The following is a 26,422-nucleotide window of genomic DNA, read 5'->3' as shown; positions in this document are numbered from 1 at the left end:
CAGTACAAATTATTTTTTAATGGGAATGGAAATTTAGGATTTCAAAGGTGAAAATGTGTTGGGATAGTATAGATGGACACTTTTTTATTTTAGTATTAAGTGGTTACATAATTATTCAGAATATTAATAAAATTACTAGTAATTTGAATTAGTTTTAATATAGTAAAGTATATTCAAATGGGAAATAAGCCACAATTTTACCTAAAAATGATTTTATTAACGTTTCGACGCCCAAGTCGGGTGTCGTCAAAATACAAAACAATACTAAATAAATAAAAATGTTGTTGCTTAGTAAAAAATTAATGTAAAATGTTAATTAAAAAAATGCTTAGTTTTAATATGTATTATAATAGTATTAATTCTCATCATGTATCTGGCTAAATAGCTAAGCGCTAAAGCCGCAAAATAAAAAAAATTGAAAAAACATTCTTAGTGGCCTAGCACCTTGGCTTTGCCTGGGGGCGAGGCGAATTAATAAATTCTATTTTCTTATTGCAGTCATTTTGTGATGGCTTAAGAAGTTACATAAATTATGTCTTTAGGCTGTGAAATTTTAGCCGTAGAAAGACATCTTTATGACTTGTATTTACATGATATAGGGCTTTTCACTCAGTCATTTGTTTCGAGCTTCTGTCATGTGTTGTCTAATATTAATATATCTATGCCATATATGTTATTGATATTGCCAATGATACAAACCAAAGGCATATGACGTAGATATATTAATATTATGTGACACTTGACCGAAGCTCGAAACAAATGACAATCGATGAAAAGCCCTATTCAATAGGGCATTTCATTCACAGTCATTTGTTTCGAGCTTCTGTCATGTGTCACATAATATTAATATATCTACGTCGTACGTTATTGGTATATACTAATGATACAAACCAAAGGCGTATGACGTAGATACATTAATATTATGTGACTCATGACAGAAGCTCGAAACAAATGACAATCGATGAAAAGCCCTATTGGCGTCTGCATATCAGGATCCAGTAATACTATATTATTTATCTATGATCAAGATATTGCTGGGTGTACACAAGTAAACAACACTTTTTTGATTAAAAGGTTTATTTCATTAAATCAAAACTTACATGGATACAATTTAAATAAGATATTTTTTCTATTTAAGGCAATATAATATAAGATATATATTTTAGTATAACTCTCCTACATTAACAAGCTTTAACACATTCAGTGGCCATGACGTATGGGTAGCATCACGAAGGTTTTACAGAAGGTACTGATGACACATAAGTTATGTGAGTAGTACTGTGTAACTAAATAAATGATTTAAGTATGTGGTACCAGCCAAGTGGAGCTTGTTCGAGATGGGCACCAAACATGTTAATCTGGTCATGCACAGAGACTTATACTATAATATGTTATATCTCATATTGCTCACTATTGTAATGAGTGAGCCTGCATACACGAACTATAATATATTATTATGGTTCTGTGTATGCAGGCTCACTCATTACTACTGTAGTGAACAATATGAGATGTAATATTATGAGATATACCTATTATATATTATGGTATAGCTCTCCATCAGTGCCAAGTTTTAAACTTAACTGATAACAACTAATGGATACCCTTTTATCCAAAATTTTATGAAAATTTTGAATGGTCATATTGGTATGAATTCCACAACCTCTTCCTGTAACAATAGGCCCATTGTTGGATGTTATTGCAGTAGTTCTACTGGAAATACTTACTAAAATTGTATGTATCTGCATCACTTAGAAGTTTACCCAAAAAGCTATTAATACTCTCTAAACCATCATTAATACATCTTGTATACATAATAGGATTTTTTTCAGAATCAGATATTTTATTAAGATTTACTTACCATGCCCTATCTATGTGCCAGGCACTTAACAGTCTATTAGGAGCAATACCCATTACATTTGACGAGGCATTGTAAAAGGTGTAGATTATGCCTGATATGAAAACATTTGACTATACATATAATACCAACACAGACATGTATTTTAAAAAATTGGTAAATTAAAGTAGGTATCTTTTCTATTTGAAAATAAGAAAGCAGTACAAAATCCATTCCCAAATTCATCTTTTACTAATACTATCATAAGTTCAAAGTCAGGAATAGGAATTGAGCCCATGAGTTCCATCGATTGCGATAAAGGATTTACCAAACTTAATTAACATTTCCTTTTGGCACAGCATTCATGCAAATAAGACAAAAATCATAAATGTTAAATTCAGAATGAATATCCATTAGTATTCCCTGTTGTTTGTAAAATAATATTGGACATGAGTCTGTAAGCATTCAACCCAAAAATAAACACTGGTTGCATCATCATTGTACATATACCCATCTTTCAAATCAATGCCATAAGAGAGTTTAATGTTTGTGATATCTTTTCTTGTAAGTAAATCAATTCTTTTTAATTCGCCTCCTATGCTATTATGCTATCCTGAACAGTCTGAAGTTTACTAAAAAAGTAAAATATAGGTATAGGAGAATCAAACACACTAGTTTGAAATTGTAAACTCTAGTAAATATTCATGATTAATATTTAAAAAGTGGTTTAGTGGTAACATTCTTGTTTTAAATTATATTGTGTATATCGACGGCGGAAAGGCAGGACCTCATAACTGAAAAATTTGTATAAAATGAGTTACTTCGGTTTTCGCTTTAGAATAAGTGTATCAGCACCTATTAAACAGCTTTTAGAGCTGGGAAAGCCTTTTGGAAGCCTTCTGGAAACTATCCCAGCTGTAATCGCTGTTTAATAGCTGCTGATACACTTATTCTAAAGCGAAAACTGAAGTAACTCATGTTATAAAATTTTTTCAGTTACGAAGTCCTGCCTTTCCGCCGTCGATATGCAAATATTTTACTTACATTTTTGAAGAAAGTCTCAAAATATACTCTGAAGAGATATTTATCTGATTTTGGTAGTTATGTAAGTGCTCTACATCATCCTCATGCCCGTAATCTGTTTTAAAATAGTTTCAATATTTTTAGATACTATTATTTGACTAGTACACCAAATAAACATTTTGCAGGATCCTTGGGATTTTAAAGCTCTTTCTCTATCTTGTTCTGTAAAATAATTTTTTGAGGATCACATACATATACATTCATAATAAGATGTTTCATGTTCTTGTACTCTTGTTCTCTTCCTGTGCTAGCCATACAGTGCAAATCTAAAAAAAAACATAACAGGTGATTACATGGGTAGTTATACTACTTACAGCTTACTTTGTATCTAATCTATTATCTAGTATTACTCTATTAGTATCTACCTACATAAAACTATCTTTGAAATCTAAATTTTTGATATCAACATCAACCTTAATACCTACTTACAAAATAAATAATAATGTGGAAGTTACACGTACCTACCTAAAAGTTTTTGAATTGCAATTTTATCAACTGGAAAAGACTGCAACATAATGAGTTTGAAATTATGACACAGCACAATATTTATTGTTTCAATTTACATGTAAATAAAATAATAATAATAATCCTAATCACTTGTAAAAGTAAGGTTAAGATTTTTGACTTGAGAAAACAGAACTGTCAAATTTAAAAGCGAACTGCTATAAAATTTTAAAATTCCCGCTAAAAGGAGTCTGGCAACATTGCCGTCGTTTGCTGGACATTTAATCTCTCCCGCATTGTGATTGGTGGAACATGACTTTTGACAAATCCTGCGCTATCTGTGAATCTGTGTTCGTGTTCGTTCGTTCGTTGTCGGTTGTCGTTCACTTATTTTATATGGTCGGTTATATGATGTGTTTGGTGTTTGTGTTTAGTTTGTGTCACCATAAAAAGCTGATATTCAGTCGTGTTTTTTGATATTTTTATTATTTCATAATCGAGTACCTTTTTAAAGGTAAATTTTTCTGATTGTAGGTACTGTTTATCCAACAGTTTTAAAATACACATTTTATTTCGCGTTTTGTTGTTGGGTCTAATGGCCGATCAGCTGTTGTGTGCAGCCGATAAATTCAACAAGTAAATATATATTTAATCGAAATTAAATACTCATATTTCTATGTAAAATGTCACATTGTATAAATAAATAATTAAGAAACAAAAGTTGTTTGTGTTTTACCTTTATTGTCCACTTGAATAAAATAATATTAAATATTGGAAGTACCGTATGGAGGCTATGGTGTACCTAGCGTGGAGCACAGTACACCCCCCATAGTAATGCAAGTACCGTGTTAACATCTGGGGAGAGAGTTTCGGCGCCATCTGTCGATTGCGCCCAATATGTGCCCAACCGGCGGGAAATTCAAAAAATTTCTTCTTCTTATTTAACTGCCTTGTCCGTTGCGAACATTGGCTATTAAGGTTAATCAAAAATAATTTAGGCGGCAAATTCAAAAATTATGTTCTGAATTTTAGTTTAGAGCGCCCCCTGGTGAATGGGATGGTATATAGCCAACTGAGTGGGGTAGTATGGGCGCCAAATTCAAAAATTAGGATCTGAATTTTCGGCAGTAAATTCAAAAAGTGTGTTTTGAATGTGAATGAAAAATATAGTCGTAAAATAACAAATAAAAACTTATTCTATGCCAAAAAATATATTCTCTTACCAAGAATATACTATACACTTATGCATTATTATATTGCATAAGTGTACACTATATTTTTGGTCAGAGAAAATATATTTTTGGCATACAATAAGTTTTAATTTGTTATTTTATGACTCTATTTATTTTCCATTCACATTTAAAACATACTTTTTGAATTTACAGCCGAAAACATCTACATGTATGTATTATATAAATGTATCAGAAAGAGACTCATACGTTTTGGTACAAGATAAGTGTTTATTTATTATTTTATGGCTATATCTATTTTCCATTACGTTAAAACACTTTTGTCCATTTGAAAACAAAAAAAATAAAACATTCTTAAAAACTTATTTATTTCTGTAAATTACTTTATAAAATTATTTGAGCAATCAAAATTTGTATGGAATTACAGAAGTATAATATAGATATATTTTATAAGTGATTGCTACCATTCTGGTCTTCACCTATATCCTTGTGCAGGGATCCACGTTACACTCCATGGAAATAGGTCCCATTCTGAGCTTAGGCATCTATTCACCCTGACCTACAAAATGATAAATGGAATTACTCACGAGCAAGCAAGCAAAAAAAGTAAACCCACCTGTAGAGACTTGCATGCCCATATGGCCATTCAAGCATACAATTCATTGGGGTGAGAAGGATTGGTCCGAGTAAATCAGGGACCACTCATTCGAGCTCCAATGCTCTCCAGGCTTTCCTCCACCCCTTCCATAGCACGCTGATGCGCTATGGAAGGCTACTTTCATCAAAATGATTGCTAGATGAGAGTTCCGGCATAAAGAACCCTCATATGAAATATTTACCGAATAATGCTGAACCGTGTGAGGCACTTTAGTCCAGCTACGTCTTAACTGACGTATCATCGATTTGTTACTTGCCCGGGCGCCGAGTCCACGCTCTAGGCTTAGCCCAATTTGGTGACTAGGCGCAAATTACCCTAATGTGTGTGTGTGTGTGTGTGTGTGTGTGTGTGTATGTGTATGTATGTGTGTGTATGTGTGTGTGTGTGTGTTTTTTTTTTTTTTTTTTTTTTATAGAGGTAGGAAATACATTTACGTATCATCAGGACTAGGTGACCAGCCTGGTATGTCGGACTCGTGAGTTACAATACCGACTAAAACCCGTCCCCTTTCTTCTGCCTCTGTTTCCCCCGCGGACCTACCGTGAGGTATTACTGCGCGGGGGGAGGGTCTAGATTTTTTTTTTATTAATCTTTCTTCATGGTGTCAAAGTTTTCTTCTAATCGTCTCTATTTTCTGCTCGTGTTCTTTCAATTCGACGAAGTTCCTGGAGCACTTGCATCGCAAAGGTGCTTATGGCATCCCAAGCTGCTGTCGATAAAAGCATCGTTCCTACTAAAGTCTCTGGTCTTATTTGTTGGTTGATGATAATTTCGCAGCAAGTTGAAACGAGGACACACGAAGAACACGTGTTCCACGTCTTCACTTATTCCGAGACAGGATGGGCACTCTGGAGAGTCGTCATGTTTAAAGCGGTATAAGTATGCTCGAAAGCAGCCATGCCCTGAGAGCATCTGCGTCAAATAGTAATTGACCTCACCATGTTTGCGATTCAGCCAGAGATTTAGCTGTGGTATAAGACGATGTGTCCATCTGCCTTTTGTTGTGGAATCCCACTGTATTTGCCATCGTCTAATGCTGTTTTGGCGTTCTGTTCTTCTATGTTCACCTCTCTCATCTCTCTCATCTCTTTGTCGATAAAGGGTCTTCCTTTCTTCAGCTAATATTCCAATGGGTAACATTCCGGCTATGACGTGTATTGCATCATCTGATACTGTGCGGAATGCGCTGGCAACTCTCAATGCGCTTAAGCGATACACTGATGCAATCTTCCTCCGTGATTTTTGAGTTCCGAGGGCGTCAGCCCAAATGGATATTCCATAGGTTAATACTGATGTTATTACTGACGACAGTAACATTCTTCTGTTTTGTTTTGGGCCACCTATATTCGGCATTAGCCGTGACAAGGTTGTTCTGACTACTGACGCTTTAGCACTCACATGTTCTACCTGCTGCTTGAAACTTAGTTTGGTATCAATCATCACACCCAAGTAACGAATGAATGGTTGTGATGTAATTTCATGTTCTCCCATAGTCAGCGTAACAGTTTCTATCTGTTTCCTACTAGTAATAAGTACTGCCTCAGTTTTGTGCTTAGCTAATTTTAAATTAACTGTATTCATCCACTGGCAGATTCTCTCGAATATGATGTCAAACGTGAGATTTATTTCTTCAAGGTACTTTGTGACAATTACCACAGCCACGTCATCGGCATATGCCACGAGCTTAGCACCTCTTGGTAATTCTACCTTTAATAGTCCATCATACATAATATTCCACAAGAGAGGTCCTAGTACAGAACCTTGTGGTACTCCTCCAGTGATTTTGTATTCTTTCGGACCAGACTTTGTGTCATACTTTAAAAGTCCTAGTACAGAACCTTGTGGTACTCCTCCAGTGATTTTGTATTCTTTCGGACCAGACTTTGTGTCATACTTTAAAAGTCGATCAGTGAAGTAGCTCGTCACTATTCTCGTTAAATATGCCGGTACATTCATTTCGATAAGACCTCGCATAATGCAATCCCAGTTGGCGGAGTTAAAAGCATTTTTGATATCCAATGTGGCTACCAAACAATACTTCTTCGTGCCATTTTTCCATCTGGTCCCTGCAATCGCCTGTTTAGCTGTGTTAATGTTATGAGCTTTATTATTGATTTATTTAGTTATATAAGGGATTACCCCCATTACAGAAACAAATATATGCTAACATACAGTATAAAATCAATCTCTATAATTTCTTATAAACTAGAGTAAAATTAAAGTCTTAATTACACATTAAACAAAATATAAACAATTATATGTGACACAAATGAATTATTAAAATAAACAAAAAAGTACCTAGATCTGTCAAGCTCTTTTAATCTGATTCTTAAAATTATAATAAACAAAATATACAGAAATATGCAAAAAAATACAAAAAAAATATGCTAATATACAGTATTGAAGAAAAACTGAGAATAATAGAAAGAAACATTATGAGCAGAATACATGGTCCAATTAAGACAGATCAAGGAGAAATACGAATTTTGATGAATCACGAAATAAGAAATTTAATGGAAGGAGATGACATTGTGGGATTCAGTCAAGCACAAAGACTAAAATGGTTTGGCCACATCCAAAGAAGAGGAGCGGATGAATTAATTAGGCAGATAACAAATTGGACGCCAGTAATAAACAGACCTATAGGAAGACCGAAAATAAGATGGGAAGATCAACTGCGAGAGGATATATCCAATATGGAAATTACAAGCTGGACACCAAGTGGTTGATGCTAAAAGATGAGAAAGAAGGTCTATTCAGGGAAAGAATAGTAGACAAGATGGCCAGTAGTATTAGAGAGACTGCTACTGAAATACTTGGGAAAACGTCAGGAAAACATTTTCGAGGATAAAGAGACTTGGTGGTGGTCAAACGAAGTACAAGGAAAAATAAAAAAGAAGGGAAAATTATATAAAAAGTGACAAGAAACCAGATCCGACACAGATTTTCAAAACGATATGATCGCGAAACGAAAATAATAAAATACTAGTTCACGAAAAGGATGTCAAAAAGAGATGGAGGATGTACTTTGACAGCTTATTAAATGAAGAATTTGACAGACAGCCTGTGGAGTCAGTAACAGTAATGGTCAACACAATATCAAACGAGGAAGTGGCTAAAGCGCTTCAAAAAATAAAGAAAGGAAAAGCAGTAGGACCAGATGATATTCCTGGGGAAGTATGGAGAGCATTGGGAGAGACAGGAACAAGGTGGCTAGCAGGTTTATTTAATAGAATTATGGAAGTTGGACAAATGCCAGATGAATGGAGAAGCAGTATACTAGTACCTGTCTACAAAAAACAAGGGCGATATACAACAATGTACAAACTCCAGGGCTATAAAACTGCTTAGCCACACCATGAAAATATGGGAAAGAGTAATTGATAGACGGATACGTGAAGAGACTGAAATATCCTAGAATCAATTTGGCTTTATGCAGGGTAGATCAACAACAAATGCAATTTTTATTATAAGGCAGTTGATGGAAAAATACAAGAGTAAAGAAACAAACGCTCATATAGTATTCATTGATCTTGAGAAAACATATGATAGAGTTCCTCGAGAGATTCTGTGGTGGGCACTCAACAAGAAAGAAGTCCCTGGCGAATATGTAAAGATTGTGAGAGATATGTATGAGGGAGTAACGACTAGTGTTAGAACAGGTGTGGGAGAGACATAAATTTCATGTGAAAGTATGATTGCACCAACGCTCGGTGCTTAGTCCGTAATTTTTCTCATTAGTTTTGGACCAGATAACAGCGAAACTACAGGGTAACATTCCATGGTGCTTAATGTATGCTGATGATGCCTTGTTAGTAGGAAATAGTGAAAGAGACAAATATACAAAATATACAAAAAAAATATGCTAACATACATTATAAAATCAATCTCTATAATTTCTTATAAACTAGAGTACAATTAAAGTCTTAATTACACATTAAACAAAATATTAACAATTATATGTGACACAAATGAATTATTAAAATAAACAAAAAAGTATCTACATAATTACCTATACGAAATTATAATGTCTTCAAATTATTCATCTATATAGTAAAATATATAATGCATAATAAAAGTGTACTAACTATGTAACTATCTACAACAGAGAGTGAGATAAGGAGGCACCATTTCTCCCAAACTATTCCCCTTACTCCAGAAAATATTTTTAAGAAATTAGAATGGGACAAATGTGTAAACATCAACGTATCATAATTAAACCATTTGAAAACATAGTTTTATTAGAACATATTCAAGAACTAACTGAAATGTTACAACAATTAAATGTAGTTTCGAGAGCTGTAAGCTTAAAAATGAACTACAATAAAACAAAAATAAAGAGCTAGAATCAGACGAACATAACAATACAAAATCATAGCACAGAAAATGTTGAACATTATGTATACAAGGGCCATGTCATCAAACTGGGAAAACCAAATCCGGATGCTGAAATTAAAATAACACAACAGACATGGGCCACTTTTGGTAAACCAGCATATATCTTGAAAAGCACCTCCATTTCTATAAACATACATCGCACATGCATACTACCAGTTTGTACATACAAATTGGAGTGGATCATGGATATCATGGAACAAATTTAAAAAATGAAATGATGTTGGGCCGGTCACACAGTCAATTTCACAGTCACAGGTATGATGATAGCTGGTGGGTACAGAAAATTCTAGAATGGAGACCAAGGAGGATGAAATAAGCATGGGAAGACTCAAGAGATGGGTAGATGACATAAGAGCAGTGGCAGGCAAACAGTGGATCAGAATGGCGCAAGATAGAAAAGGATGGAAGCAATTGTGAGAAGCAAAATGGTTGGGAAAGTAGAAAATATCTATCGTGCTATGCATTAAGAGTATAAGTCAAAAATGGCAATTTTTCACTTCAGCCCTTCAAAGTTTTTATTAACATTGCTGAAATAACTATACAACTAAATAAACATCAAAATGGTGATGAAATATGATTCATAACTGTAGTAATTAACTATTTTACTTTCTATTTTGATAATAATTGATTATAAAATTCAAAATAGTACATAGCACGTTAGATATGTAAAACAATAAAAATAATGCTTGAGATTCATATGAGTCCAGTAAATGAAAAACACACAAAATGTTATTTGCTAAAAACAAAATGGAAATATTAAAATGTAAATGGAAATTGTCTACAAACAAAAACAGATGACTTTTTGTAAAAATGTATCAAGTATGATAAGCATAAAGTTTTAATGAAGGAGCTTCTCAAAATTCATTGAAGAGAACAATGACATACAATTTTGTCTAGTTTTACATTGGAACTGATAAATCTGTATTTCTGGACCTTGCAGGTAAACTACACTCTGTCATTTCAAGCAACTGTGAAGTAGAGCACTTTGAATGTCATAAAAATCTGATATATCCCATAATTATTGTTCGAAAGACAATGTGACCATATTTTAATGATATTATATAACCAATTTGTATATTCCAACTAATAAAATAAATAGATTAATTAAAGGAACTTATTCAAAACAACACCATGTGGACATAGCGTAGATTACCTCTGAGGTCCAGATTTATGATCGGTCCTTAAAAAATTGTTTTCTCCTTTTTTCATATTTTCTATAAGCAACCAATTTTATAGGATCTGTCTTAGTATATTCTGACTTACTTTTTATACCATTAATAAATTTCTGGTCTTTGCCATTTAGAATTGTATTTACACTTTTACACCACATATATACAGAAAGTCTAACAATAAATTTACACAGATTTGAACCAACATTTGAATGTATTTTACAATTGAATACTGAAAATGTTAAAAGTTTATCTTTATTAAGTTGTTCACACAATATAGAGTGTAAAGGTTGCATATGACAGACCCTTGGAATTAGGTAAAACAATTTTGCAAGGGCCTCAGATACATAATGAGTCAACAAATTCCCAGGCACTGTTAAATTTGACATATTATATTGCCTGGCTTCAATAAATTCTGTATCTCCTTTCTTGTCTCTAAATAACATATTGTATTTACATTGCTCACATGAAACCTTCTTCAATACTTTTTTTGCTACATATCCTGCAACATAAGTTACAGTACACCTTCCCACCCGAGTTTTCTTAACATTTGAAACTGACATAGGAAGTGAATAATTAAGGTCAGGTACTAAAGGTGTACAACCTGGTAATACCTCACCAGTTAAAAAAAAACGTAAGGTGTCTAGTGCTCCCTCACTAACATCTTTTTCACAATTGCTTTCAGGTGAATGGAAAGACATAAAATTATTTATAACCAAAGCTTTGAAGGTGGTTATAGCATCTGACACACTTACTGAATTATCTGTAGCTCTATAACTTCTAATTAACCCGAAAAAATTTTCTAAAGCATCTTGCTGAAATGCTCTTAACAGTAAGTAATTATTATTAGTTTTTAATAATTTGTTCTTTAAATATAAAAATCCACGAATGGTAAAATTCAAATTTTTTAATGATGGTACAGAAACAAATTTCTGTTTCTTTCTATCAAAGAATTTCATTTTGTTTAAAACAGTTAAAGATCGTTTCCAAAATTGATCATGGTTTGATGTTAAGGTAACACCACCTTTCAAAGGTTTGCTTACAGGAGCAGTTTTCTGATTGGAATTCAAAGAATCAAAAAGTTCATCTAAAAATAAAATTATACGACCTGTATCTGCCACTTCACTACACAGATTCACTTCAGCTTTCCACTCTACAAGTTTCACCATTAAACTTCCAACTTGGTGACTGAAGACTTGCATGCAGTTCTTCACTTTCATCTTTTTGATTTTGTTCCTCAACACATGTTCGTCTGTTAATTTTGGGCAAATTCTTAAGGGCTCCGATGCATCCAGCTGGTAGAATTGCTCTATGTGGTCCCATTTAGCAATACCCTTCTTTCCATGAAGCTCGAAATGTAGATCCTTGTTTAATAAGTTGTTCCTCAAGCCTTTAAATAGGTGTGGGGTATCATAGAGAGGAACAATTTCTTTGCCATTAACAAGAAATCCAAAATATTGATAGTCTTGTCCTATTCTTAAATATTCCGTCCGGGATTCCTGAATTAATAAGTTGACTGCTGCTGCATTTGGTCCTCCTTGGTCGCATACTGTGGCTACAACAGTTAATCCAATATTTTGCAGTTGTTTAATTACGTCGATTATCAAGTTTTTTAATTTTCTACTTTTTGTAGCTCCATCACTAAATGTATAACAGATTGGCTGCTTCCATTGTTTGTAAATACCTTTAATCATAAACACATTTATATAGTTGGCAAAATTTGGGCACCTTTCAGTACCATAATCTTCTAACCCCTCTATCTTATCTTCTTTTTGGTTGTATTGTAGACGTGTTGACAAAAACATTTCATCGAACATTAATACACAGTGCCGGTCCCTTGGCGTCATTTTGTGGACACTCTTTTGTAACATCTCAAACATGATCTCATTAATTCCAGGATTTAATTTAATCTTATTCAATAAATTTGTCAACGTTCTTTTAGATGGCAAAGAAAAAATTTTTGACAGCAGTTTGTACCCTTTTCCACTTCCTTTAAATAGTGTTAGAGCCAGGACCTTCTCATCTATGGTAAATTTTCTTCCCTTCAGTTTTTGTTGTTGGGTACGAATTTGAGACAAAATAAATGTATATGTTAATGGATTAACCTGCTCAGCCAATTTTCTAAATGGTACTGTTTCTGATAAACGTTTAGCAGCCTGTAATTTTTCTTGGTAACTTGATAATCTATATGCCAACTTATGAATTCTATTACTTGATGCAACAATTTTTGTATACATTTTCCTTTTCTTTGGTGTTAAGTACTGCTTCCTTGAAATTTGTATACTTTTTAAAATGCCTCTCCTTGCCTTCCTGCCTTGCTGTTTGCCTATAACAATGCAATAATATTACAATTAAAAACATTTTTAAACTACAGTAAAACCTGTGTTAACGGCCACCTGCCAAAAGCGGCCAGTGTAAAAATTCCCCTTACCAATTATATGTAGACTACAAAAACTGGCAATACCGGACACCTTTATGTATCGGCCAATAGTTCTTTCATTTTTAGTGGCCGTTACTGACAGGTTTCACTGTATTTCAAACATTTTTGCAAAACATTACAAAACATACAAATATTTGCAAACATACAAAACATGATTAGAGAGTTATCAAGTAACTCTAGGAGAATACGGTAACGTTATTTTAGCAATGGAGCATGCGCAGTATGAATATTGAATAACGGAACTGATTTTAACGTTAACGGGCTGCAGCGATATGAAAATGGTTATTCATTTTTAATTATAATGTACTTCTTCATCATGAGTAATTATGTATTGTCTTTTAAATGTGTATTTATTTTTGTAATTAGTATCAACTTGAAATGATAATATACATTTATCGTTTAAGGTATGACTATGTTTTGACTCTAAAATAAATGTTTTAAAAATCGAATCCTGCCTCTTTCGGTTAGTAACTACCCATGGATATCACAAATTGTGCTTACTGATAGGTTTGTTCGTAGAATGATCAGCAACTCTTGCCAACCATCAGACACATGTGCATTCGTAGTCTATGAATGCTAACTATTAACTGCACAACGCTAACTGTTAACTGCTCATGCATCTTATGGTTGGCAGCAGTTGCTAATCGTTTGTGTCGTACTATGAACAAACCTATTAGGTCTGGATCCCGTGTACCAAAAAAATTGATTAATAGCAAGCTGAAAATTTGTTAATAGCTTAACGGTGTCCAGTTGGACAAACTTTGATGTATTGTGGCACTGGAACAGGGGTAGTTTTAATTGTGAAACAGTTTGGAAACTCAGATTTGGAACATCAGATTACGAAAACATCCCATATATTTTGTCGGACAGAACATCCAATTGATCTGTTACCCTTTCATTAAATTCTCATGCAAAAATCAGACTGCTATTACTAACCAACATGATTCCTGTAGTTTGACATGGTCTTCGTGTTCTACTCATTAAAATGCCCAGTTGGCGATTTTTTCACCAGTCTGGTTTTTGCATGAGAGTTTAATGAATTGTAACAAATCAATTGGAAGTTTTATCTGACAAATTACATAAACATTTTCGTAGTTTGACGTTCCAAATTTTTAACCTGTTCCACAGTTAAAACTTCTAGTGTTCCCATACATCAAAGTTTGTCGGACTAGACACTGTTAAGCTATTAATAAATTTACAGCTTGCTATTAATCAACTTTTTTTGGTACGCGGGATCCAGGTCTATATGGAATAAATAAATAACAAAACAAATTCCCTGTCAAAACTGCATTTATTTTGAATAGAATGAAAAACAAAATAATATTGTTTTAACAAAATAGGGGATAAATGTTAAAATTTAGTATTAATAAAGTTTGTCACATTGGCCTAAAATTAATGTCACTAGTTACGTTAGTGTCACATATAAATAATTGTAATAATATTAATAAAAACCATAATTCCTAGCATGAGTGCGTCCTGTTTTTTGATAATTTAGTTAAGCAAGGAAACGTAAATGAGTTTCTAATAGGGCTTTTCATCGATTGTCATTTGTTTCGAGCTTCTGTTAGATGTTGTATAATCGTGTATAATATTACTATAAACGGATTATACGACACATGACAGAAGCCCACAACAAATGACTGTGAATAAAAATCCCTACAAGGGAACACGAAAAAAATTAACATTATCCGATCAGCTCGACTTCCACAGTTCACTACTATACAAGTTACAGGCATGTTTTCAGCACTTAAAATCACCAAAAACGAAAAGTTTATAAAATAATCAATCTAATGAATGTCTTTAAATACTATATTAAGCTCAAAATCACGACAAAAAACAAATTAAAATTAACATTATTCTGATCAGTTGGACTTCCACAATTCACTACTATAACAATTCACAGGCATGTTGTCAGCACTCAAAATCACCAAAAACGTAAAGTTTATAAAATAATTAATCTACTGAATGTCTAAATACTATATTAGCTCAAAATCAGGACAAAAAACAAATTAAAATTAACATTATCCCGATCAGTTGGACCTCCACAGTTCACTACTATACAAGTCACAGGCACGTTGTCAGCACTCAAAATCACCAAAAACGTAAAGTTTATAAAATAATTAATCTAATGAATGTCTTTAAATACTATACTACCTCAAAATCACGACAAAAAACAAATAAGAAAAATCAATAATTACATTGAGTTTAGGTTAAGAACAGTTTTGTGTGCCAACCAATGAACTGTCAATACGGAACAATATATACAATTTAAATTCCCGCCATATTTTTTCAATGTTCAACACGTTTGCAAAGTTCAACTTAAATATCTTATGTTTGCAAAAATGGCAACCGCTTTCCAAACATGTTTGACGTTAGCAAGTCGTTCAGAACCATAAAGCGCAAACTGATTGCCAACGTTTGCATCTGGTGAACGCGCCCATATGTATCTTGGGTAAAACAAACCAAAAATAGAAAAAAAATTAAACAAATTTAATTATATTGCTGTCAAATACAACATTTAGTGACTGACAGCTACCAACTTTTAACGTGAACGTCAAGCACAAATTCTACCACTTGATAACTCTAAAATTACATATACGTTAAAACTTATACCGTATAAAAATAGCGTTTACGTGTCAAAATAACGGATGGATAGAATTTTACTTGATAACTCTCTATTAACCCTAAACCTTATGTAGGTTCCATGTATGCGTAAGGGTGGGTAAAAAATGTCCACCTAAAAAATAGCTACAGTAAAAACTATGTTACCAGCCACCTGCCAAAATCGACCACCTGTACTAACGACCAGTTTAAAAATTCCCCAAACCGTTATATGTAGACTACAAAAACTGGTAATACCAGCCACCTTGCTATAACAGCCAATAGTTCTTTCATTTTTAGTGGCCGTTACTGACAGGTTTTACTGTAATACTGAGAATTGTTACAAATGGATTAAACTTAAGAATCTTATGCTTAGTAGACACAGCATTTCCTAAAATATTAATATAAACGATATAAGTACAAACCTTCAACAAAATTACAATGTAAATCAAAATTAAAATACTAGTAAAAATCAGTAATTCAGATCTGTCGATTTTCTCCACATTCTTCCTCTCAGCCTTCTCATTAGTGTGGCAGATAATTGTGTCGATTATGTAAGTGTAAGTCAATAATTATGTGGATTATGTTCCTGCCAACGAGAAATTATACAGAAACCTTTAGTAATAAGTTTTACCAACCCAGGGTGGACATTTTGTGCCCACCCATATTTAACTAAAAATATTACTTTTATTTTCAAAAATATTGGTAGAACCCAATTTACATTCCATATAGGGCAGACTTTTTAACAATAAATAATTTTTGAAAAATTTTGGAACACCTAATAAATATGTTACAAGGGAATGTACATTAAGTGGACTTTTTATCCACCCTTGGGCATTTAAGGGTTAGACCCACCCTTGGGTATTTACTATTAGAATAATTAATTACTTACCACCAGCATTTCTGTCTTGCTCCATATTGTCAGATAAGTCTTGCTGGGAAGTAGAAGGCCTGGCATTTCTGTCTTGCTCCATATTATCAGATAGGTCTTGCTGGTAAGTAGGAGACTTGGCATAATCTAGATAAATAAGAATATTATTACAATTAAGAATTTAGTTAAGGCACATTTTTATATATTACCATGATCAATAAACCTCTTTTTGGCTGGAGTTTCCTCAATATCTGTTTCCATTATGTCTTGCTGGGAAGTAGAAGGTCTGGCATTTCTGTCTTGCTCCATATTATTAGATAAATCTTGCTGGGAAGTAGAAGGCCTAGCATTTCTGTCTTGGTCCATATTATCAGATAGGTCTTGCTGGGAAGTAGGAGACTTGGCATAATCTAGATAAATAAGAATATTATTACAATTAAGAATTTAGTTAAGGCACATTTTTATATATTACCATGATCAATAAACCTCTTTTTGGCTGGAGTTTCCTCAATATCTCTTTCCATTATGTCTTGCTGGGAAGTAGAAGGTCTGGCATTTCTGTCTTGCTCCATATTACTAGATAAATCTTGCTGGGAAGTAGAAGGCCTGGCATTTCTGTCTTGCTCCATATTTCTGTCTTGCTGGGAAGTAGAAGGCCTGACATAACCTAAATAATTTTCTTCATCCTGATAATCTGAGGTACATTTCTTACTTTGTGGCGGTAAAAATAAGCGCGGGATGGCCCCTTTGATAATTCCTCTCCTTCCAGATTTCACGTCTGGTACCCTATCTTCTTCTTTAAAATGCCTAGAACAAATACAAAAATTCTTGTAAACACGTAGTGGTGTATACTTACTTAATCGATTCGTTTTGATTAGTTTCAACCATTCCAAAAACATGTCCATCGCATCATGTGGATTTGGAAAACGAAATCGTTTGCTTGTTGAATCGGTGCAACCAGGAACGCAACATTTTTTAAGTCTTGTTGTATGTTGTTCCATTTCAATAATGGTAAAACTCTGTCTTAGCTCAATTTTTAAAAAAACAAAACAAGACAAAATCAACACAAAGCAATTTGTAATGGCGTACATGCGTACATATTACAATAGAAATTGTGATAGCAAATCAACAAATCCCGCCAGCAAATGTGTCATGCGCAACGAAGTCATGTCATGCGTCATGTCATTCTACTGTCATGTCATGACTACTAGCACCGCTAAGCGGACGCGCCCACAAGCAGAACATTGTGATCGCTATTCCTATCCTACTTACATTACTATGTTGGTTTTTACTGTGGTCACTGCTATGAGATCAGCTGATGATTCAATAATAGAATAATCCACAATTTACGCTATTAGTACCTGTGAATCTTGATTTCCGTTTAAATAATTATTAATTCTTTTTTTTTCAAATTAATCTTATAAAAATGGATAATTTATTATTTTCTTTTTTCATAGAAGACAACGATTTAATGTCAGATATCGATTCTGGGGAAGGTTTTGAAGCTGAAGTGATGTTTAATGAACATGTTAAGTCCACTTTACATCAACAATAAATTGAACAAGAAATTGACAAAGTTATTTAAGGTCAAATTTGGCTTATACAAAACACAATTCTACATCCAATTTTGCCGTGAATAAAAAGAAAATTGACAAAATAAAACATATCCAATTGTTCTATTTCATCAAATTATTTCACTTTCTTTTACAAACCATACATTTTGTACTCGTCAAATTTGGTATTGAATAACTTTGTCAATTTGTTATTCAATTTATTGTTGATGTAAAGTGGACATTAGAAATATTAATTTCTAACCATCTAGCAAACTACTATTATAGTGGTACAGTGGTACTCGCACTGAAAATGGCTCAGGCGCAACTCGAACTTGAAATGGTACACGAATTCGTTCCAAGAGGGTTATGTACCGGTAATCGGATCGAGATCGAAAGAAAACCGTTCAAGGGCGATTCTGCGCATTAAAACAGTCCAATCGATTTCGTGGCGGTTCAAGGGATCGTACAAATGTGTCGTCTTGGAACGAACCTATGGTCGGTTATGTGATGTGTTTGTGTCACCATAAAAAGCTGATATTCAGTCGTGTTTTTTGATATTTTTGTTATTTCATAATCGAGTACCTTTTTCGAGCATTGACTTGCAGTCAACTCTACAAAAATTAATATTTTTGGCTAAAATTTTTTTGAGAGTACTATACTTTTACATGTTTCAATTATAAATAAAAATAATTTTTAGTTTCCAAGATATAATTTTTTTAAAAAGTCACTTTTTTTACCTGCAAGACAACAACTTAACAAATTGTTGATTTCAAATTGTAACAGTTGTTTTGCAAAGTATGCTGCCCTCTTGTATTTTCTGTGTTATCTTCAAAAAACACAAAACAAAAAAAAAATAAAACAAAAGTTTAACCACCTTCACACCACAGAATCAAGCAATCAAGTTACACAAATTTTCAAACACCTCACCTGACACAGCGTCTCAAGTAGGATTGCGCGAATTGGTAAATATAACTCCGCACGACCACGCAACTCGAAACACAAGTACGCAAACACGGTTGCGTGAAGCGTGGCTCGCAATCGTGAAATTTACGAGACTTGCTCGACCTGTAGATTCTTGTCTCCACACCATGGTACAACAAAGAGGAGCGGCTAAAGATACAGTGCGGCTCCCTAATTTGCGCGTGCGTGTCCTCAACTCCAACATTGCCGTTTCCGAGATACTTCTGTATGAGCTTTCCTAACGTTCGGGTGTGTGACAGTTCAGTGTGGAAGTGATAATTCAAAAAAAACGCAGGCGGCAAAAACAAAATAGGAACTACATAATAGAGGTAACTAACAAATTTCCTATCTGTTGAATTCCTAAATTTCCTGTACTTTCTTTGAATAAAATAAATTATACATTATCTAGTTAGGTAAAAAAGAGACAGCTTTGCATTACACGGTTAATTATGGGGGATACTACCGGGGGGGCTAACCCCCCCGGTGATGAGGAGATGTTAGATAATATAGAAAACACTGAAAAGAATAGTAGTTTAAATAATACACCATTACTTGATAGCAATGCTAATTCAATCACTAATAATAACAATGAAATAAAAAAAGGAAAAAAACATTTCTATTATCAGTACACTGATACCGGTCCCTTTGAGGTATTTATGGAGTCAAAAGGCGATAACGTCGGTAATTATAGTTTTTTGAAATTAGCAAAATACATAAATGACAAAAAAATCGAGAATGTACTTAAACTTAGCAAAAAAGGAAAAAACCGAATTAGCGTTGCTTTCAAGAAATGGGAGGATGCTAATAAATTTGTTTTAAATGACGTGGTCAGAAATGATGGATATGAATTGTTTATTCCGGCAAATAACGTAACATGTAGGGGAGTCGTTAATAATGTAGATACTAGTATATCGGATGCAGATCTAATCAAATTTTCGGGATTGGCTTCGGCCAACATTAAAGTACTAGAAATAAGACGATTTAAACGGAAGTCTAAATATGACACGGAGAAATATATTGATACAGAAACGGTCGCATTTACCTTTTCGGGAAAAGTAATCCCGAAGGAAGTGAATATATATGGGATCCCTTTTAGGGTAAAACCATACATGATACCAGTGGTTCAATGTTATCGGTGTTTTCTTTTTGGACACACAAAAAATCTTTGTAGAGGGGGAGAAAAATGCAAAAACTGCGCGGAAAAAATACATGAAGGGGATTGTTCGATGAAATGTTTACATTGCAATAGCAGCTTTCATATAAGTACCTATGAGGAGTGTCCAGAGTATGTGAGACAGCGGAATATTAAGGCTGTCATGTCTCTGGACAATCTTTCATACTACGAGGCATGCGAGAGATTTCCTTATGTTTCTACTAGAAAATCGCAAGAGAATAATATATTCAGAATGAGCCAGGAGGAATTCCCAACATTACATAAAACTCAAACAAATAATTTAGAGACAATTCCCATCAATATGCGATGGATAGAAAATGTAAAGAGTAACCCTGAACACCTGTTTAGTAGAAAAATTGAGAATAACTCAAACAAAAATAAAAGAAAGGCTAATGAAACAAATAAGACATACAATAAAGAAGTACACAATCAATATTTATTATCTCCAAATGGGAGAAGCGAAGAGAGAGCTCGTGCAGTAAACAATGAGACTCCTGGATGTTCCCGTACAGAGCAACTAGAGAGGGACACAGAAAAAACACTGAATGCGATATTAAAAAAACTAGATTGGAAACATAAGGAACATATAATCAATTACTTGAACCAGCTATTTATACATGAAAGCTCATCGAATCAAAAGTTGCTAGATTTAGATGGATATCAAGAATCCACTTATTATCCAATGGAACATAAAAAGTTTAAGCAGTAACTATAACAGTCTGAAATATTTCATAAGCGAACATAGACCCAAATTAATTCTATTAAATGAAACTTGGCTAAAAAATAATCATCACTTCTATCTAAGAGGATATGAAATACATAGGTTGGATCGAGGGGATGGTTATGGTGGCCTAGCTACTGTGGTTCATAATAGTCTGGATCACAAAATAGTATATAGGTATAATAATAATGTTAATAAAATTCAAATTTTAGCAATAAAAATAATAGATTGGGACATTACAGTTATTAACATTTATATCCATCCTAGGGCAAAAATAAATTTAAATAGTTGGGTTGGACGCATAAATAAAATCAGGGGAAATAAAATTTTAATGGGAGATATGAATGCACATAATGCACTTTGGGGAAGTCAAGTGTCTGTTAATGTTAATGGAAGAATAATTGCTGAATCCTTAGAGGATTTGGATCTAGTTTGCTGCAATGATGGGAGACCCACGCGGATTACCCTACCTGGACAGAATGCCTCAGCGGTAGACCTAACACTAATTTCCTCGGAAATTGCAAATATATGCCAATGGGATGTGTTAGAGGATTCTGGAGGCAGTGATCATTTTCCAACTTCTTGCAAAATCGCAATTGTAAATGAAAATATAGTAACACAAAAAAGTCATAAAAGAAATACAAAGAATGTCAATTGGGAGAATTATGCTTCAAAAATGGAAGACTTGATGAAGAATGGGTGTGAAGACTATAATTCATTTACACAAATTATGGAAATGGTGAGTGATGAGGAAATACCTCTCTTGAAAACAGAAAAATCTATAAGAAAAAAGAAAAGCCCTCCCTGGTGGGATAAGGAATGCTCTAATTTAATAAAAACAAGAAAAGAAAAAATTAAAAAATATAAGGAAGAAGCAAGCAATGAAAATTATATTGAAATCAAAAAAATATTTGCATACAGTAAAAAAATATTTAAAACAAAAAAAAGAAATAGCTTCAAAAGCTTTTGCAATGGATTGACAAGGGACACTCCTCTATCTGAAATATGGCGAACAGTTAAGCTATTCTCCACATATCAAAATGCTGTAATCCCTGCTAAACTTCCCAACAAAAACATAGCTCAGAACATATTAAATAATTTGGCAATTGACATAACAGATCCTGAGTTCACGGTTACCCTAACTAACGAGGATGTGGAGGACATTTCAAGGCAAGAAATAATAAGTGCCATAAATAAAAAGGATAAGGCTACTGGCTTAGATCTTGTAACATATAGCATGATAAACAGACTTCCCCTGGTGGCGCTAGATGCATTGTCAAAAATATTTAATCAAATAGTTAAAAGAAACACAGGTTTTCCACAAGAATGGAAAAACACCCTTGTCATTCCCTTTTTAAAACCCAATAGAGACCCTTTATGTGAGGATAATTATAGAAACATAGCTCTAGAGTCATGTGTAGGCAAAATTTTGCAAAATATAATTAAATTAAGAATAGAACAAATAACGGAAAAAAAATCGATACTAAGCCCTAAGCAGTTAGGTTTCAGAAGAAACAAAGGGTGCAACGATAACTTAGCTTTAACAATTAATTATATTAGAACTGGATTTAGTAAAAATTTAAATACAATTGGAATTTTTTTGGATATCAGTAGGGCATATGATACAGTCAATATATATTTGCTATATAAATACTTATTAAAGTATGACATCCCAATAACTTATGCAAACTTGATCTTGCAATTTTTGCTCAACAGAAATATCTACGTTAAAGACAAATCAAATAATATATTAGGCCCAATGCAAGCATCCACTGGATTGCCTCAAGGGTCTCCACTCAGTCCAATATTATTTAATCTCTATACTAGATCCCTACATGATTTAATAAACCATGAGATGGAGTGTTTTCAATATGCAGATGATTTTGTAATTCTGGTGCAAGGATCTGATATATACAAGCTAATTAATTCCTTAAATACCCATATAATAAATTTACAGGAGTGGTTTGAGAAACACAACTTTAAAATTTCAGCACACAAATCAAAAGCAATAATATTTAGAAAAAGAAGTCAGGCTTATAACTTCCCACATTTGATATATCAAAATATGGAAATTCCATGGAAAAATGAAATAAAGTATCTGGGATTTCATTTACAGTGCAATTTGAATATGACAATTCAAATTAACGACATGATAACTAAAGCAAACAAAGGAATAAATGTCATGAGAGCAATTTGTGGTACAAAATGGGGAGCTGACCCGAACATTCTTTTGAGTTTATACAAAGGAATAGTTAGATCTCATTTAGATTACGCAGCCAATCTTTTAAACCCCTGCAGTAAAAGTTTGATGATGAGGTTGGAACAAGTACAGAATGTTGCCTTGAGAATCGTAACGGGTTGTCTACGTTCTACACCCATCTTAATATTGCAAGCAGAATGTTCAGTAACAACGTTACAAGTTAGAAGGGAGATACTAGCACATAAATATATACTCAAACAAATGCCGGAAAAAAACAATATCATAGTAAAGAGTCTAAATAAGCTAAACGAAGCAATAAATGCAAACAATAGATTCTGGAGGAACAAGGTCATACCAGATTACTCACTAGCATATACAAATATACTCAAAAAAACAAAAAACATAATTAGATATAAAATCAATCCGATATATGAGGTAGAAAGAAAAACTCTTCTATACCCCATTACAATTAAAAGTCTAGAATTTGAAAAATATGAAATTGAATCGAACGAAAGGTTCATAGCTAAATATGGTGGAATATATAATAATCATACCCACGTATATACAGATGGATCAATAGACCCACAAACAAATCAATCGGGATTTGGAATTTACATCCCAAGCATCAATTATAAATATTCGTCACGACTCCATAACTACACACAAATCTGCACAACTGAAATAATAGCGGTATACAAAGCCATGTCGGTATGTATTGAAAAGGAAATCATGAAAGCAGTGATCTTTGTAGATTCAAAAAGTGCCTTATCCAAAATATCTAGTCACAAATGGGACCAAATGGATTATGTAACTATAATGACCAAAAAACTACTGGTAGATGCAAATAATATGGGATTTTCAATAGGATTAGAATGGGTACCGGGACATCAGGGGATTAAAGGCAACGAGGTGGCAGATAGCTTGGCCAATATTGGGAGAGAATTAAGAGTACCATATGATGTAAAAAACATCAGCACAGATATCTTTTGTGTTACAAAAAAGAACATCTTGACTCAATTTTACAATAACTGGTATTCCCAAATTAAAGGTAAATATCCGGACTATTATGGACTGCAGGATAGTTTCCCTATAAAACCTTGGTATAACAAATGTGGATATTTGGGTAGGAACAATATTACTAACCTTAATCGTTTACGAAGTGGACATTGCAAAACTCCTTGTTATCTCCACAAAATAGGCAAAACGGAAACACCGATATGCGAATGCGGTACTATGGGAACATTGGTACACATCATCTTTGAGTGCCCCATAAATAAACATAAAGATATGGATTTGTATCTAGAACTAATAAAAGCTGGAATAGACAGTCCAATATCTTTACAGAGCATTTTATATAAACCCTCGAATAAAGTTATTAAGATAATCAATAAATTTATCAAATTTTTTCAAGTAGATCTATAGAATTTTCAAAAAATAATAATAATAACAATAACAATAAATAAATACTTCAGAAAATACAGGGAATCTCCTAAAATGTCAAAAATTATATTGGTATCCTTAAAATCCTTAATCCTAACCGAAGGTAGCCAGCCCTAAACCTATGTGAAAATGTTTGGAAGCTACCCCCAAACGAGAAAAGTCTTAAGTTAACCTTAAATGTTGTAACACTTTTCCCCCTCTATCTACAGGAAAAACAAGAAGAAGGACAAGGACCACATAGGACCAAAAAAAAAAATAGATCTGAAGTTGACAGGACACCTGGTTGTGCATTGCCTTGAGCAAGACGCGCATAACCAATAACATGTACTGGGTAAATGATTAAAAAAAAATCGAAACCCAAAAAAAAAGGAAGAAGAAGAAGCCGTTTCCGAGATAGTTTGAAGGACAAATTACGTTGAGAAAGAAGAAACGCGTCTAACTTCAATTGTATTTTGTATTTGTCACTGTCACATCTTTGATCGGATTTATTTTTTGGAAGCCAGATTTGCGGTCAGAAGGAAATACAACAGAGGACGAATATTAAATGGAGACCATCCAGCAGAATCAGAAGACAGCGATGCTGAAGCGGAAAATAATCGGAATCATGGACGCCGAATTGACGGTCGGTGGGTCTTCGGATTAAAGAGGAGGTCCGATATTTTTATGTTGAGCGACCCTAGTTCCCATCATACAAAGGGAAGTTGAAGCTGGGTCAGTAATTCACTCGGACGAATGGCCAGCATACGGCAATTTGCGCCAATTAGGCTATGTGCACTCAACCATTAACCACCAGGAAAATTATGTCGACCCACAAACAGGAGCACATACGCAAGGGATAGAAAGATCCTGGTTGGAGGGTAAAATTACGATTTTGAAAAAAATGAGAGGTGTTCCTGTCAGTACTTTGCAGTCCCATTTGGATTATGTTGCGTGGAAGTTTCTACGAAGGAATGTAGAAGATAAGTTTATCGCTTTTCTGCACGATGTTAGAGATGTATATGTATAAACCATTTAAAATGTTTATGTATTGTCAGTTGACCCTACAAATAAGTTTTTCAAAGATTATTTAACTTTTAAGTAATATAATAAATTTGTTTGTAATAAATAAAATAATATATAAATAATAAATAAAAAGTTTGTAATAGTTTCTCTAATTTGTTTTTGTACGTAGACCGCATGCCGAATCAGCTAAACTGCCGTAGATCGCATATCAGACGGTAGACCGCATACCAAACTAGAAACTCTGCCGTAGACCGCATACCGAAGTAGCACCCACAATTGTACTTATTATTATGATTAGGAGTGCGAAATTGGAAAACCAAGGTGAGGGATAGGAAGCTGATTCTGGAACAGGTCAAGACCCACCATGGGTTGCGGAGCCAATGATGATGATATTATGATTATACATGATATTACAACGCAAGAGGCCCAAAGAGGTACTTTTCTGTCCCGATTAGCTAACCGAGGTTTAACGGGGACATAAGTCCCATAATCTATAAAGTTTTGAGCCAAAAGTATGTATTACACTTTCATTTTCATGTCATCAGCATTTGTTTATTTAAACATACTGTCAAAAAAATTAATAAAAAAAACACCATAAAGCTAATTTTTCTATTATTATTTTTGTCCTTTAAAATAACTTCCTTGTTCATACATTTTTGCTAGTTGTGGAAGGCCTTTTAACAG

The 26,422-nt window shown here is 33.6% G+C and overlaps 1 protein-coding gene and 2 long non-coding RNA genes across 5 annotated transcripts; 1 reads left to right on the top strand and 2 right to left on the bottom strand.

Annotated features, from left to right (window-relative positions):
- Positions 1-1,023: 1,023 nt before the first annotated feature.
- Positions 1,024-3,697, bottom strand: LOC126887642 (uncharacterized). 2 transcript variants are annotated; one of them, XR_007699124.1, is made up of 4 exons: positions 3,379-3,697; positions 2,879-3,183; positions 1,501-2,466; positions 1,024-1,428 (listed from the first exon to the last, which is right to left on the bottom strand). It is a non-coding gene; the product is annotated as an uncharacterized LOC126887642 (long non-coding RNA). The 2 variants fall into 2 exon arrangements; XR_007699125.1 differs by having other exon boundaries at positions 3,383-3,697.
- Positions 3,698-7,508: 3,811 nt separating this feature from the next.
- On the bottom strand, positions 7,509-17,835 carry LOC126887641 (uncharacterized). 2 transcript variants are annotated; one of them, XM_050655249.1, is made up of 4 exons: positions 17,161-17,830; positions 16,898-17,098; positions 16,710-16,835; positions 7,509-13,102 (listed from the first exon to the last, which is right to left on the bottom strand). In XM_050655249.1, exons 1-4 carry the CDS (start codon positions 17,777-17,779, stop codon positions 10,776-10,778), a joined length of 3,273 nt encoding a protein of 1,090 aa, XP_050511206.1. In that variant the 5' UTR covers positions 17,780-17,830; the 3' UTR covers positions 7,509-10,775. The 2 variants fall into 2 exon arrangements, with proteins under 2 accessions (XP_050511206.1, XP_050511207.1); XM_050655250.1 differs by lacking the exon at positions 16,898-17,098 and having other exon boundaries at positions 17,161-17,835.
- A 608-nt stretch (positions 17,836-18,443) lies between these two features.
- LOC126887643 (uncharacterized) lies at positions 18,444-26,342 on the top strand. The gene is made up of 2 exons (XR_007699126.1): positions 18,444-19,530; positions 24,946-26,342. It is a non-coding gene; the product is annotated as an uncharacterized LOC126887643 (long non-coding RNA).
- The last annotated feature ends 80 nt before the right edge of the window (positions 26,343-26,422 follow it).

The sequence above is a fragment of the Diabrotica virgifera genome, chromosome 7 (genome assembly GCF_917563875.1).
Source record: "Diabrotica virgifera virgifera chromosome 7, PGI_DIABVI_V3a".
NCBI classification, from domain to species: Eukaryota; Metazoa; Arthropoda; class Insecta; order Coleoptera; family Chrysomelidae; genus Diabrotica; species Diabrotica virgifera.
The sequence above is the reverse complement of the archived record's forward strand: the minus strand, read 5'-3'. Positions and strand labels throughout refer to the sequence as shown.

Bases quoted from the DNA above. Each gene is read 5' to 3' on its own strand.
- LOC126887641 (XM_050655249.1), bottom strand. From the start codon at position 17,779: ATGTACGCCATTACAAATTGCTTTGTGTTGATTTTGTCTTGTTTTGTT. The intron at 16,836-16,897 runs GTAATATATAAA...TTATTTATCTAG, and splicing joins AAAGAGGTTTATTGATCATG to ATTATGCCAAGTCTCCTACT. The intron at 13,103-16,709 runs GTAAGTAATTAA...GCATTGTTATAG, and splicing joins GCAAGACAGAAATGCTGGTG to GCAAACAGCAAGGCAGGAAG.